Source organism: Typopeltis vanoorti, chromosome 9, assembly GCF_054136105.1.
Source record: "Typopeltis vanoorti isolate ZY-2024b chromosome 9, IOZ_Tvanoo_1.0, whole genome shotgun sequence".
Classification (NCBI taxonomy): domain Eukaryota; kingdom Metazoa; phylum Arthropoda; class Arachnida; order Uropygi; family Thelyphonidae; genus Typopeltis; species Typopeltis vanoorti.
The window spans coordinates 88,545,569-88,558,542 of NC_143557.1; the positions used below are offsets into that span (position 1 = coordinate 88,545,569).

The 12,974-nt window shown below is 34.3% G+C and overlaps 1 protein-coding gene across 1 annotated transcript in view; it reads left to right on the forward strand.

The window, feature by feature from the left end:
• The window catches only part of dre4 (SPT16 homolog, facilitates chromatin remodeling subunit dre4), a 371,785-nt gene that overhangs the window by 185,024 nt on the left and 173,787 nt on the right, over positions 1-12,974 (forward strand). The window contains exon 17 of the mRNA XM_090398585.1: positions 6,248-6,383. Coding sequence (XP_090254711.1) covers positions 6,248-6,383 — 136 coding nt within the window. The remainder of the gene's footprint in view (positions 1-6,247; positions 6,384-12,974) is intronic.

Genomic DNA, 12,974 nt, shown 5'->3' on the forward strand with positions numbered 1-12,974 from the left:
ACAAATTCTCTCCAAATTAATCTGTTACCTGTTAGAACTCCAATACCCAATATCAGATCTTATATTTCTATCTTTTAAGGCACTTTTAAATGTATCAATCCATCTACATCTTCCTCTGGATGTTTTTCCCTGCCAATCATTCCTCTGCTATTTCTTTTAAGGTTACATGGTGATCAGCATTCATAATTACAAATTTAGGGACACAAAACACATGTGTTGAAATTATTATTTTACTTATTATTAATAAAATAACATTTGACGTTTCGACCCCTGTATTGAGATCATCATCAGAAAGATACATGTGTTTAGGAAACCAAGCTACATGCTCTTGCACTCTATAAAGGTAAATTAAATATATGCTGTTAATTAATCTTTTTCTTAGCTTGACCTCTAGTGATATATAAAAAATTAAATAAATAAATTAAAAAATATATATAAATAATTAATAAATAAAATAAATAAAAAACTACAATAAACTCTGCTAAAGTCCTCCTGTATTAAGATTCTTCTGGATTTGTACAGTTCAGATTGTTATACTAAGATTTCTTCTGGACTTGTACATTTCAAGTTGCTATTGACTGTTAGGGGAAGGAGAAAAAAAAACACTTCACCAAGTCTTCTTGTAGTGGGATTTTTCTTTGGCTTGTTCTGGTTGCTATAAAGGTTGCAAATGGGTCCTCCACATTCTTGGAATGGTTAGACTATCATTTTTGTTCAGATTTGGATTATGTTTGAGCATTTCATATGCTTCTTTAAATTTTCTCTCTAACCAGGTTTTGGTGAGGTGTAGGGACTTGATACCTTTCCAATCAATTCTGTGGTATGTTTGGAGTGCATGGTCAGAAAGGCCGGTTTTTCTAAAATGGAGGTATTTAATGTGTCATTTGTGTTTGTCCTTCCTAAATGGGATGGTTCACCCTGTTTCCCCTATGTACAGAAGGTTACATGTGCATTGTATTTTGTATACCCCTGGGTGGGCTAGGTGTGGAAGAGGTTCTTTGGAGAAACTGAGTAGGTGTCTTAATTTTTGTCAGGGGTTTAAAGGTGATTTTGATGTTGTATTTGTGTAGTGTTCTGTCTATTTTTTCCGAAATGCCTCTAACATAAAGGTATGGCAATAGTATTCTTGAAATCTTTTTTGTTTTTTACTAGTATCTCTGTGGAGGGTCTTGTGAATAGTTATTTTACTGTATCCATTTTTTATAAATGTATGGGTGATGATCTTGTATTCCTGGTTTAGAGCTTGTTCATTTGAACAAATAGTTTGAGCTCTGTGTTTAAGGGTGCTTATGATCCGTAGTTTTTGTGTTGGGCGGTGATAAGAATTTTTGTGTATGTACTGGTCTGTGTGTGTAGGTTTGTGGTAGACTGAGGAGGAGAGACAGCCTGAGGGAAGACGTGTGACAAGTGTGTCTAGGAATGGAAGAGAGTTGTTTTTTCTATTTCAATGGTGAATTGGATACATTTGTGTTGTTTGTTCAGGTGGCTAAGGAACGTATTTAGTGCTTCTTGGCTGTGGGGCCAAATGGCAAAAATATATCGTCGATGTATCTGAGCCAAATTTTGGGCTTTAGGCATGCTGACTCTAGAGCTCATTGCTCAAAGTCTTCCATATAAAAGTTAGCTATTGGGGGGGGGGGGGGGGGGAGAACACAGGTCAGTACATACACAACATTTTTTATCACCACCCAACACAAAAACCTAGGTATCATAAGCATCCTTAAACACAGAGCTCAAGCTGTTTGTTCAAATGAACACGCTCTAAACCAGGTCATCAACCATACATTTATGAAAAATGGATACAGTAAAATAACTATTCACAGGATCCTCCACAGAGATACTAGTAAATGAGCATGTAGCTTGGTTTCCGATACACATGTATCTGTCTGATGATGACCTCAATACAGGGGTCAAAACATCAAGTGTTATTTTATTAATAATAAGTAAAATAATCATTTCAACACGTGTGTTTTGTGTCCTTAAATTTGTAAATATGAATTCCACTTCTATTCTGTTTAAGTGACCATACCACCTGAGATTAGCTCTATTAACACATTCCCTGATGCTAACAATGTCAAGTTCTTTCCTAATATCCTCATTTTTAATATGATATTGCCATTGATTCTATCTGTTCACGTCCCTAATTTTTCTCAGGACTCTCATATCTGTGGTCTCTAGTCTTTGATCAAGAGCTTTATTTCTAACCCAGCTCTCAAATCCATAAGTTACAATAGGTTTGAACACTGTCTTGTACACAGCTAGTTTAGTGTTTTTGACTAATCTCTCTCTCTCTCTCTCTCTCTTATTCCATATAAATTTATTCAGTTGATTTCCTACCATACCAGCTTTGTTGATTCTGTTGTCTATTTCCAAATTTAATTTGCCATTTTCACTAAAAAGTGCCGAAATGTTTTACTTGTTCTGTAGGCTCTCCATTCGGGATGCAGTTGATGTTTTCAATGTTCCTGCCTATTTTCATTGTCTTTGTATTTTTTAATGCTGATTTTCATACCAAATTTTTTACAGCAGTTATTCAATTTGGTCAGGAAATCCTGCAAACTTGTCCCAGATTTATTTAAAAGCATAATATCTGCATAAAGTAAAGAACTGAGATTAACATCTCCAATTTTGACCCATGTTGCGCACCTTACTTAACATCAAACCATCCTCCTGTACTTCTTTCATTTCTAACTGCTTATTTACAACGGAATAGAGACTGTATTGCTTGATATAATGTCTCATTTACACCCTATAACTGAAGTGTTTTGAACAGTTTTTCATCTTGGCACCTTGTCATATCCCTTTTCCAGATATACAGAACTTAAAACGCAGATCTTTGTTATATCCCCATGATTTATTAACTATTTGTCTTAAAGTGAAAATCTGATCCTCTCAACATCTATTTGCCCTGAACCTTGCTTGTTCTTCTCAAAGTTTCTCCTCCACAATTTTTCTTTACTGTCTCTCAAGAATACATGCATAAATCTTACCAGAAACACTCAGTAGAGAAATTCCTCTGTGATTCTCACATTGTTTTTTATTCTTTTTTTTATATTTTTTTATAGATGCTTACTATGAGCACTCTGCTTCGATCATCTGAACTCAATCCTGATCAGGCTTTCCAAACTATGCAGTGTAGCCACTGTAAAATTTTTATACCCTCCATATTTCATTTCTGGTTATACACCAAGAATTTTTTGTTTTTATTTTTTATTTTAATATATATATATATATATATATATAATGAAACCTGTGGTGAATACATCACTAAAAACACACGTAATAACCACAGTAATGACTATTTAATTCGTAAATATTTCATCCGAAGTATCTTGCGACATCATCAGTACAGTAGTTCAAACAATACTAGGAATAACACACAGTTAGGTGCATGATTACAATGGAATCTCAATATACATGCAGTAACGTTATAGAAGTAAATTAAATATAACTGGAAAAAAAAAATATATATATATATATAAAGATTATTTTGCACAATTTTGTATGACAATTTCCCATACTTTAGGAATAGTAAGAACATCGTTGCAGTTTAAATTTGGTCTGTGTAGTAGTGCTTCAGCACTTTCTTTATATAAAAGAAGTGGGAGAAGTCGAAACTTTTACACAGATCTTTATATAAATATGAACGTTTATATAAAGAAAGTGCTGAAGCCCTACTACACAGACCAAATTTAAACCACAATGATATTCTTACTATTCCTAAAGTACTGGAAATTGTCATACAAAATTGTGTAAAATAATCTTTATATATATATATATATATATATATATATATATAAATATATATATGAAAGAATGATCATTGACTCGGTTAACATACATATTTTTTTTAAAAGAATTGAATGACTAAAACCGAGATTTAAGTAAAACACAACTAGTTTCGGCTTGTAACAGCTTTCATCAGGTGACATTATAAAAGAAAGAAAAAACACTAAAACACTGAAGCTTAAATAAACTATGAACAACATAGATGTTGTTATGTATAGAGAGTCTCTATACATAATTAACATTAAAACATTGTGGTTGTATTTAAAAGCTGTTCTTTCGTTTGTTATATTGTTGGGAAAGTGCATGCTAGTAGCATCTTGTGAATGCCAGTACATGACTACCGCTGAATGACTATCTGGGAGGTTGTAGCTCAAGTTATTATTTAGATGAACAGGATTGAAGATGATTTCCCTAGATTCCACGATTTTTCTCTCTAGTTCATCATTGCAATGGAAGATGTTAGTAGATTTTTCCCAGCAGACTGTGTGACTTTGGCTTCATCATTAGGATTAGCCAAGAAAAGGATATGACTTGATAATGCACTGGCTCGCTGTCTCTTGTAAGTAATGTCCCTCCCTTATCAAGTCATATCCTTTTCTTGGCTAATCCTAATGATGAAAGCCAAAGTCACACAGTCTGCTGGGAAAAATCTACTAACATCTTCCATTGCAATGATGAACTAGAGAGAAAAATCGTGGAATCTAGGGAAATCATCTTAATCCTGTTCATCTAAATAATAACTTGAGCTACAACCTCCCAGATAGTCATTCATTCAGCTGTAATCATGTACTGGCATTCACGAGATGCTACTAGCACGCACTTTCCCAACAATACAACCACAACGTTTTAATGTCAATTATGTATAGAGGCTCTCTATGTTGTTCATAGTTTATTTAAGCCTCAGTGTTTTTTCTTTTTTCTTTCTTTTATAATGTCACTTGATGAAGGCTGTTACAAGCCGAAACTAGTCGTATTTTAATATTAAAACCTTTTTACTTAAATCTCGGTTTTAGTCATTTAATTCTTTTTAAATATATATATATTTTTTTTTTTTTGTTCAGTTATATTTAATTTACTTCTATAATGTTACTGCATGCATATTGAGATTCCATTTTAATCATGCGCCCTAGCTGTATGTTATTCCTAGTATTGTTTGAACTACTGTACTAATGATGTCCCAAGATACTTGGGATGAAATATTTACGAATTAAATAGTCATTACTGTGTTTATTATGTGTGTTTTTAGTGAAGAATATCTTCATCTTCAGTTTTCATGTCTCCTTTATCACTTTTAATTCCTTTTACAGTACTCTTTCCTCTATTTCTGAGTTTTTTAAATAGCCTCCAGAATATTTTACCACCTTCCTGATATTTATATCTCTGTGTTCTTACCAAAGTCTTCCCATGACTTTTGCTTAGCTAATTTTGCACAATGCTTTGCTTTCTTACATTTTCTCTGTATTCCTTAAGAGCACAAGCTGACTTACTTGTCGGAAACTTTCAATATCCTTTCTTCTTTTTCTTGACTGCCTCTTTAACTTCCTGAATCCACCATGGAGTTCTGATTTTTCTCACCTCACCTCAACTTACCTTACCACATGTCTCTCTTGGCTCCATCAGTCAAAGTTTTCTTTAGGGTTTGCCACTGAATTTTCACCGTTTGGTTCTTGTTTTCAAACTCTTTCAGTTTTTCTTGAATAATGTTTGTGTACTTTAGTCTACATTTCACATCTGATAGCTGTTCAATTTTGATTCATTTAAAAATTTCTTATGTACCCTTCTTTTCACTATGAAGTTCAATTTTATCCTGCTCAAAACTAAATGGATCACTTCCTATTTAAATCCTCTTGTATAGTCTTGTGTCCTGAACCAGTGAGAAAACATTATTGTCAACAGTAACATAGTCAGTGAGACTTTTCATATTCCTTGCTTCTTCTCTCTGTGTGAATTTATGCACTTGTTTATGTTAGAACATGGTGTTAGTAATAACTAGTCCATGTCCTGAGCAGAAATTTGGCAGATACTTACTATTATTATTAGCTTTGCTCTTTTCTCCAGATTTTCCCAAAATATTCTTATGTCTGGTAATCATTTCCTACTTTGCTGTTTTGATAAACATTTCCTTTTTCGTTGCGTCAGCTGCTGTCTCTAATGCCTTGAAAAATTCCTCCATTTCTTACTTAATATAACCTTCTGAGACCATAAGCACAAATACCTCTCAATGCCCATTTCCCAATTCTGTTATTAATCCCATCACTCTACTTGATATTGCCTGCCATTCAAGAAGATTATCCTCATTTAGTGTTTAATTCTGAATATTGGTATATATATTAAATCTATTTAGTCTACTGAATTGCAGTTTTTTGCTACCAATAGTCACTTCCACCTGGATATTAAATTTATCAAAATAGTCTAAATGCTTTAATTCACTAAATGTTTTTTTATTTATATTTTATAGAACATATAGAAGTACAAATTTAAAAGAACCAGGAGAGATATCAGCCCCATCTTCAAATCTCAGTACTGCATTTAGGCTTATCAAAGAAGTACAAAAGAGGTTTAAAACTAGAGAAGCCGAAGAAAGGGAAAAAGAGGTAATTTTGGCTTTTTCAATTATTTTATTTATTGATTTTTTTTTATTTACTGGTAACTTGCAAACTGTTCCAGATATTTTTTAAAATATTTTTAATTTAATTTGATTTATGATTCGTTATTATTATTATTATTGTTGTTCCTTTCCTAATGCTGTAAACATTTTGTATTATTGAGGTTCTTTATGCTTACTTTTGAGAGTGCAGTCAATCTTTTCTATTATCTGCTCAAACTACCATTCCAAATTTCAGGTTTTGTTTTCTTTTATTTATTTATGTTTTTACCTTAGGTAAAAACATGAATAAAAAAGATATATGTATACCCAGCATTCCTCTTGGATATTTGTTCTATCATTTGCTTCATTAAAATTGTTTTTGAAATAATTACTCTAAACATCTAAAATATTCTTTTCTTCAGTTTGTATGTCATCTTTATGATCTTTCTCAGCAGCCTTCAAATACATTTTACCACTTTTGTGATGTTTATTTTCTGTATTCTTTCCAAAATCTTCTCACAACTTTTTTTTTCAGCTGCATGTACACATAATTTAGATTGCCTATATTTTTCTTTATATTCTCTAAGAAAGTCTCAAGACTTATAACACAGCAGTGCCAGCAGGTAATTATATAGAAGAAAGAAAGCTGCTAATCTATTACTTGAAAAGTTGGAAGTTGTATTTGTAGTTGTGGAAAGTTTTTTTTACTTGGTTATAAATTAAATTAAAAATACCAAGAAATTATATTTTTTAATCCTTTATTGAACTCTAAGGAAAGAAAGTTTGCATGTGAAGTTTCTTCATGACTAGGCTAGGCTACTTCTATATAGAAGCTAATAACTTCACTATTAATTGCCTTAGTATCCCATTATGCAAAGCACACATCCTTTTGGCTCTGTAAATAATGCTATGCCCAGAAGAGATATCAAGGTTGAAATAATGCAGAAGTCATACGTATCTCACATACAAATAGTATTTCATATACAACTAATCAGATTATTTTAATAACAAGGTGTGACACCTTCCTTACTTGTATAGGGGATACATATGACTTCTGCATTACTTTAGTATCTGTTCTGGCTCTGGCTCCCACTGATGAGATCTCAGTAAAGTTCAAAACTAGTCTAGATAGTGGTGGTGGCCTTTCCCATAATATATAACCTTATACACACCTAAAAGGATGTGCTTTGCATTATGGGATTCTAAAGCAATTAATGGGAACTCATTAGTATCTATATGCAAGCAGCCTAGTCGTGAAGAACCTTCACCTGCAAAATTTGTTTGCTTACACTTTGATAATGGATTAAAAAATAATATAATTTCTTGGCATTTTTAATTTAATGAAAGTTGTATTCATTGGAGAAAACTGCTCAAAAGGAAAGATGTGTATGTACAGAATGTAAGAAGAAGACCAGAAGTTGGTTTGAGTTTGGAGCTAAGTGTTATATGGATGCTGAGCATGAGCTGCCCATGTCATGCATGATCAGAGAGTAGAAGAATGGTGGTAGCCAATTCAGTGGAGCAGCATATATGAAAATATATAATGCAGTGATGTTGCATATGTAGGAAAGCAATTGGGAAGAGTCAGTGAACAGGAAAGAGAGAGAGAGATTGGTCATCTATTAAGCAAATAGATCTCTTCTGGATATAAGAGATATATTTGCTTAATAGATCTCTTCTGGATATAAATTAGCATTCCAAATGAAGTCTTTGGTGTGCCAACCTAGATGTGAGAGCAGTATTCTAAAGTTTGGCAGATTTGGGATTTATATTATTTAGCAGTTGAGCAGAAGAGGCGATGCTTATAAGAAAAAGAAAAAAATACCAAGTATTTTGGAGGCTGAAGAGGATGTCTTAGGTTTATACCAGGATAGCCTAGCAAGTGGAATGTTATCAGAAGTGAGGCACAGCCAAGTTCGTTCTTCCATAAAATAAGGAAAGATTGTGTTTTAGCGGCATTAAAATTTACTAAATTATCTTCACTCCACTTTGAGAATAGCTAGATTGATGTTTATAGTATTCGCCAGAGAAGATCTTGAAACTTGAGTCACCTGAGTACTACAAGGTTTTGTGAATGACTGAGGTGTACTGCCATCAGCAATGTTATGAATAGGATTAGACTTTAGTGAAAGAAAATTGATGTATAGGAGAAAGAGCATAGATGAAAGCACAGAACCTTGAGGTATCTGGCATTGATGGAAAAAGATGAGAGGGAAACCATCTAGCATGACATGCAGTCATTCATTGCACATCATGCTAGATGATTAATGAGCCATTGAGTGTATGCTGCACTTTTGGCTCTGGTGGCTTTCACATATTTGTTTGACAACCTTGGCTTGTATATTTGATTGCGTAATAGATCGGAGTTCTCTGAGCCATTTCAAGAATAAATAACCAAAATTATTCTTGCTGGGATATCTACCTTTATTCTCCTAATCCAAGTGTTTGGATTAGGAGTGTGCAAGTGATTATCAGACCATGGAAATACCAATCATCCTGATTGTTACCATTGTAATGACATGATACAAGACTGAAATTGGCTGGAAGGAGGATGATTCATAGACAAAGAAACATGGACAAGGTCGTGAACAAATTTGCAAGAAGAAAGTTAGCATTAACAGTATATTTGGGAAGGCAGGGGTTAAGAAAAGGTTTGGGGTGTTGGGAGAATAATGGGAATTCTGATAGCTAGGTTAGCAATTTGTGTTAGATCGTTACTGACAGCAAGTAATTCAGCTTCTCTTACTGTTCAGTCTGTGAAGGGGGGAATTGTAGACATTGATTTGATTCCTAAAGGACAATGATCTTGCTCTTTGGGTGATTAGACTATATGTAATTAACTTTCAGTATAATCATTAGAATTAGGAGAATGGTAAAGGCAGCAAAATGAGACATGCAAATCACATAAAGAGGATTCAGGTCTGATAATGTTTGGCTTGGGATATCAGATCCTCACAAAAGTGAGCATGTTCATCTTTTCTTGTGGAAGCCATCATGCATGATGTACGGTAGAAAGTTTAGGAGAGCTATAGTCTTATGGATGCATGCTTCTTGCATTAATATACCAATTATACAAGGAGATTGCCTATTGTGAGACTTGTTAACTTCATTAATGGTCCTATAAAATTGCTAAGCTGATATGACATTTATTTAGTACTTATATTGGACAGTTTAGATAATTTATCAAAAAAAAAAAAAAAAAAAACTGCTTATTTCATAATCAAGATGAAGGACATTAGGAACATTCTCTTGTCTGATATTTTGCTTAAAAAAAAAAGCAAGAATAAACAGTGGATAACTTTCATTAGTAGGAAAATTATTTAATGTAAAATTTTTGTCTTGGTATCAACAGCATCTTTAGTATGCACTGAACTGCAATACAAGTGCAAGCAAACACGACAGACAATTCAGTGACATTAATGTGAGATTACGAGTTTGCATGGAGCAGCATAGTTGCAAAATCCTTTACCTCAGAAGAAGAAGAACGAAAAAATAAACCTGTTATGTTCTTTGAATCACTGGATGTTGTACCTTAAGGGTTGGGGAACTGCATAGAGATGACTATATCAAATCACAGAGGTGATAGAATGAAAGAATAAGAAATTGGCTCAATGTATTTTGGGGGTGGGGGGTGCATGAACAGTATTCTAAGGTAGGGTGTATTTGGGATTTATATGATGTTAGGAGTTGTACAGGTACAGGCGAGAAAGTAATATCTTGAGCATAAAAGGATACCTAGTTTTTTTAAGACAGTAGAGTCTATAGATTCCTATTCCAGAAGAAGCTAAAGGTGTAAGCTATCCCAAGAAGAGGTATCAGATCTTTCATGGAGACCACGGTGTTGTCAAGGTGAGGAGAGATGAAGTGTGGTCTTCCTGGTGCGAAATAAGGAAAGATTGTATTTTTGGTGGCATTGAAGTTAGAGTTGTTCTCACTACACTGTAACATGGCAAGGAGGTCAGTGTTTCAGGTATTGATTATGGAAGATTTTTAGCTTAAGATATATGAACACTCCAAAGTTTGTCAAGTGAAAACTGAAATATGCAAGATGGTGTGTACTGGAATGACAGTGCAAATGTGAATTAACAGATAAGTCATTGTGAATTATATAAGTTCACATCCTGTGTACAATACATAAATAGATATACAGGTATCCCTCGATTAACGGTTAATTAATCCCTCAATGTTACCACGTATATCAAAATTGCGTTAATCAAATCTAATAATCAATGGTGAAAATTACAATTCCTCCATGATCGATTACTGTATTAATAATTCGTTTTATATGGTACTCTTTTAGGAAAGATAAAAAATGAATGCAAAGTAAATGTTTAATAAATACTTGTATCTACATTATTTACTGCAATTTTTTTATCAAAAGAAGTTATCAAGAGTCGTTTGAACAGTTTTAATTTTTTTTCTTATCGGCATAGATTCTATGATAACAAGCAAAATGACTCTCCAGAGCTTGGCAAACAAGCAGTAAAACAAAAGAAAAAACACTGCAAATATAATACATGATGGTACAAATTAAGTGGATATTGAATCCAACATTATTTCATAGCCGAATGTAGAAACTACAAGAGTTTCATGCCGAATATATAGAAACGAAAAGTTTCGGCGGATGCATGCATAAGCAACCATATGGGCAACTCGTAGTAAAGATGGAATAAGCTCCAGATAACTTTCCTTAGTATTTTCCATAATGTAAAGCACATATCTTATAGGACATGTATGATAAATAAGCCTTTGGCTCTCTATTTCAGTAATACACGATGATTTATTTATTTTCAGTTACAATCTAAAAATTACTGAACAAAGAATTAAAAAAAAAAAAAAAAACTAAACCATACTATACTGACATTGGAGGTCGGGTATCTGACAGATACATGCAACCTGTACATGGTAATTAAACAAGGCGCATTAATCAAAACTCTTGCCGCATATATCAAGGGATTGCCGCAATTAATTTCGCCACGTTAAGCAAGGGATACCTGTACTGTGTATGATACATAAACAGTGTTATTTATGGCACTGATGAAAACAAGAGGAATGGTGGCCAAATCATCATTGTTCAAGGGACCTGACATGGGGGATTTCATAAAATGGATTGTGATGTAAGAGTGTGGGGGAGTGTGTCATAGTTGTTTCATGAGCCAGAAATGCAAGACTTGTCAGAAGCAGGAAAATGAAGTAATGGAAGTTAATGCTGAAAGCTATGAAACAAAGTGAATGGAGAGAATGGAGTTACAAGAGTGAATTGATGAAGAAATGTGAAAGAGAGTATAAATGAGGTGGTGAATGCAAAAATTAGGCCAACAGACTGTAAGATAGCAACCATGATGGGTAATGAGGGAAAAAGTGCAACTGACCAAGTAGAGATAGTGAAGTGCAGCAAGAAGTCAATTCAGGATACGAAAGCAGAATTGGTGAAGATGAGGCAAGCGATGAAGCACTTGGAGTGAAATGAGGAGAGTAACATGTGAAGAGAGGAATGCTGGAATGAAAGAAGTGTCTAGTAATTTGAGATTGGTCACGTATGGCAATTCAGTTACAGGGGATTTGCCGTAAAGTTGGAACTTCGTTTCAACTTTACAGCAATAATTCCATAAATAATTTAAAAAATAAATTTCGACTTGAAGCAGCACGGCGTTTGTTTGGGAGAGGTGGCGTTGCTTGGGTACCACATGCTTTGTTTACATCCGCTCTCTCACTTTTGTGTTTTTGTGACTTTTTACCCTTCAGTATGACTTCCAAACATAAGGCAGACTCTTCCAATGGCAGTGTGTCGAAGAAAAGGAAAGCCATTACATTAGAAGTGAAATTAGACATTATTAAAAGGGCAAAAAAGGGAGAAACGCCAATGAACATTGGCCATGCGTTAAACTTAAGTCGTACCATAGTCGGGACTATTTTCAAGGATAAAGTTCGCATCCTTGAACACGTGAAAGGATTGGCACCCATGAAATCAACTGTGATTACAAAAAAATGTAGTAGGCTCATGATTGAGATGGAAAGGCTTCTTGTTCTTTGGCTGGAAGACCAGCATCAACGCCGTATCCCAGTTAGCTTCATATTAATTCAAGAAAAGGCAAAAATATTGTTTGAGGCATTGAAAAGTGAAAGGGGGAAACAAGTGCAGATGAAGAGTTTAATGCTAGTAAAGATTGGTTTATACGGTTTAAGGCTCAAGGCAATTTACATAATCTTAAGGTGCAAGGTGAGGCTACTAGTGATGATGATAAAGCAGCTGGTGAGTTTCCTGAGGGGTTGGCTGAGATAATAAGGGGGGGCTACAGTGCTCAACAAGTGTTTAATGTGGACGAGACAGGCCTATTTTGGAAACGTATGCCTAATTGTACCTATATCGCCAACGAGAAGAAGGCAGCACCAGGCCATGAAGCTGGTAAGGAGAGATTGACTTTGCTTCTTGGGGCTAATGCTGCTGGCGACTTAAAACTGAAGTCCTTGTTGGTCTATCAGGCTGAAAATCCAAGGGCACTAAAGGACATTTGGAGGTCAACTGCCTATCATCTGGAAGTCCAATAAGAAGGCATGGGTGACACTTCAAATCTTCGAAGACTGGTTTACCAACCAT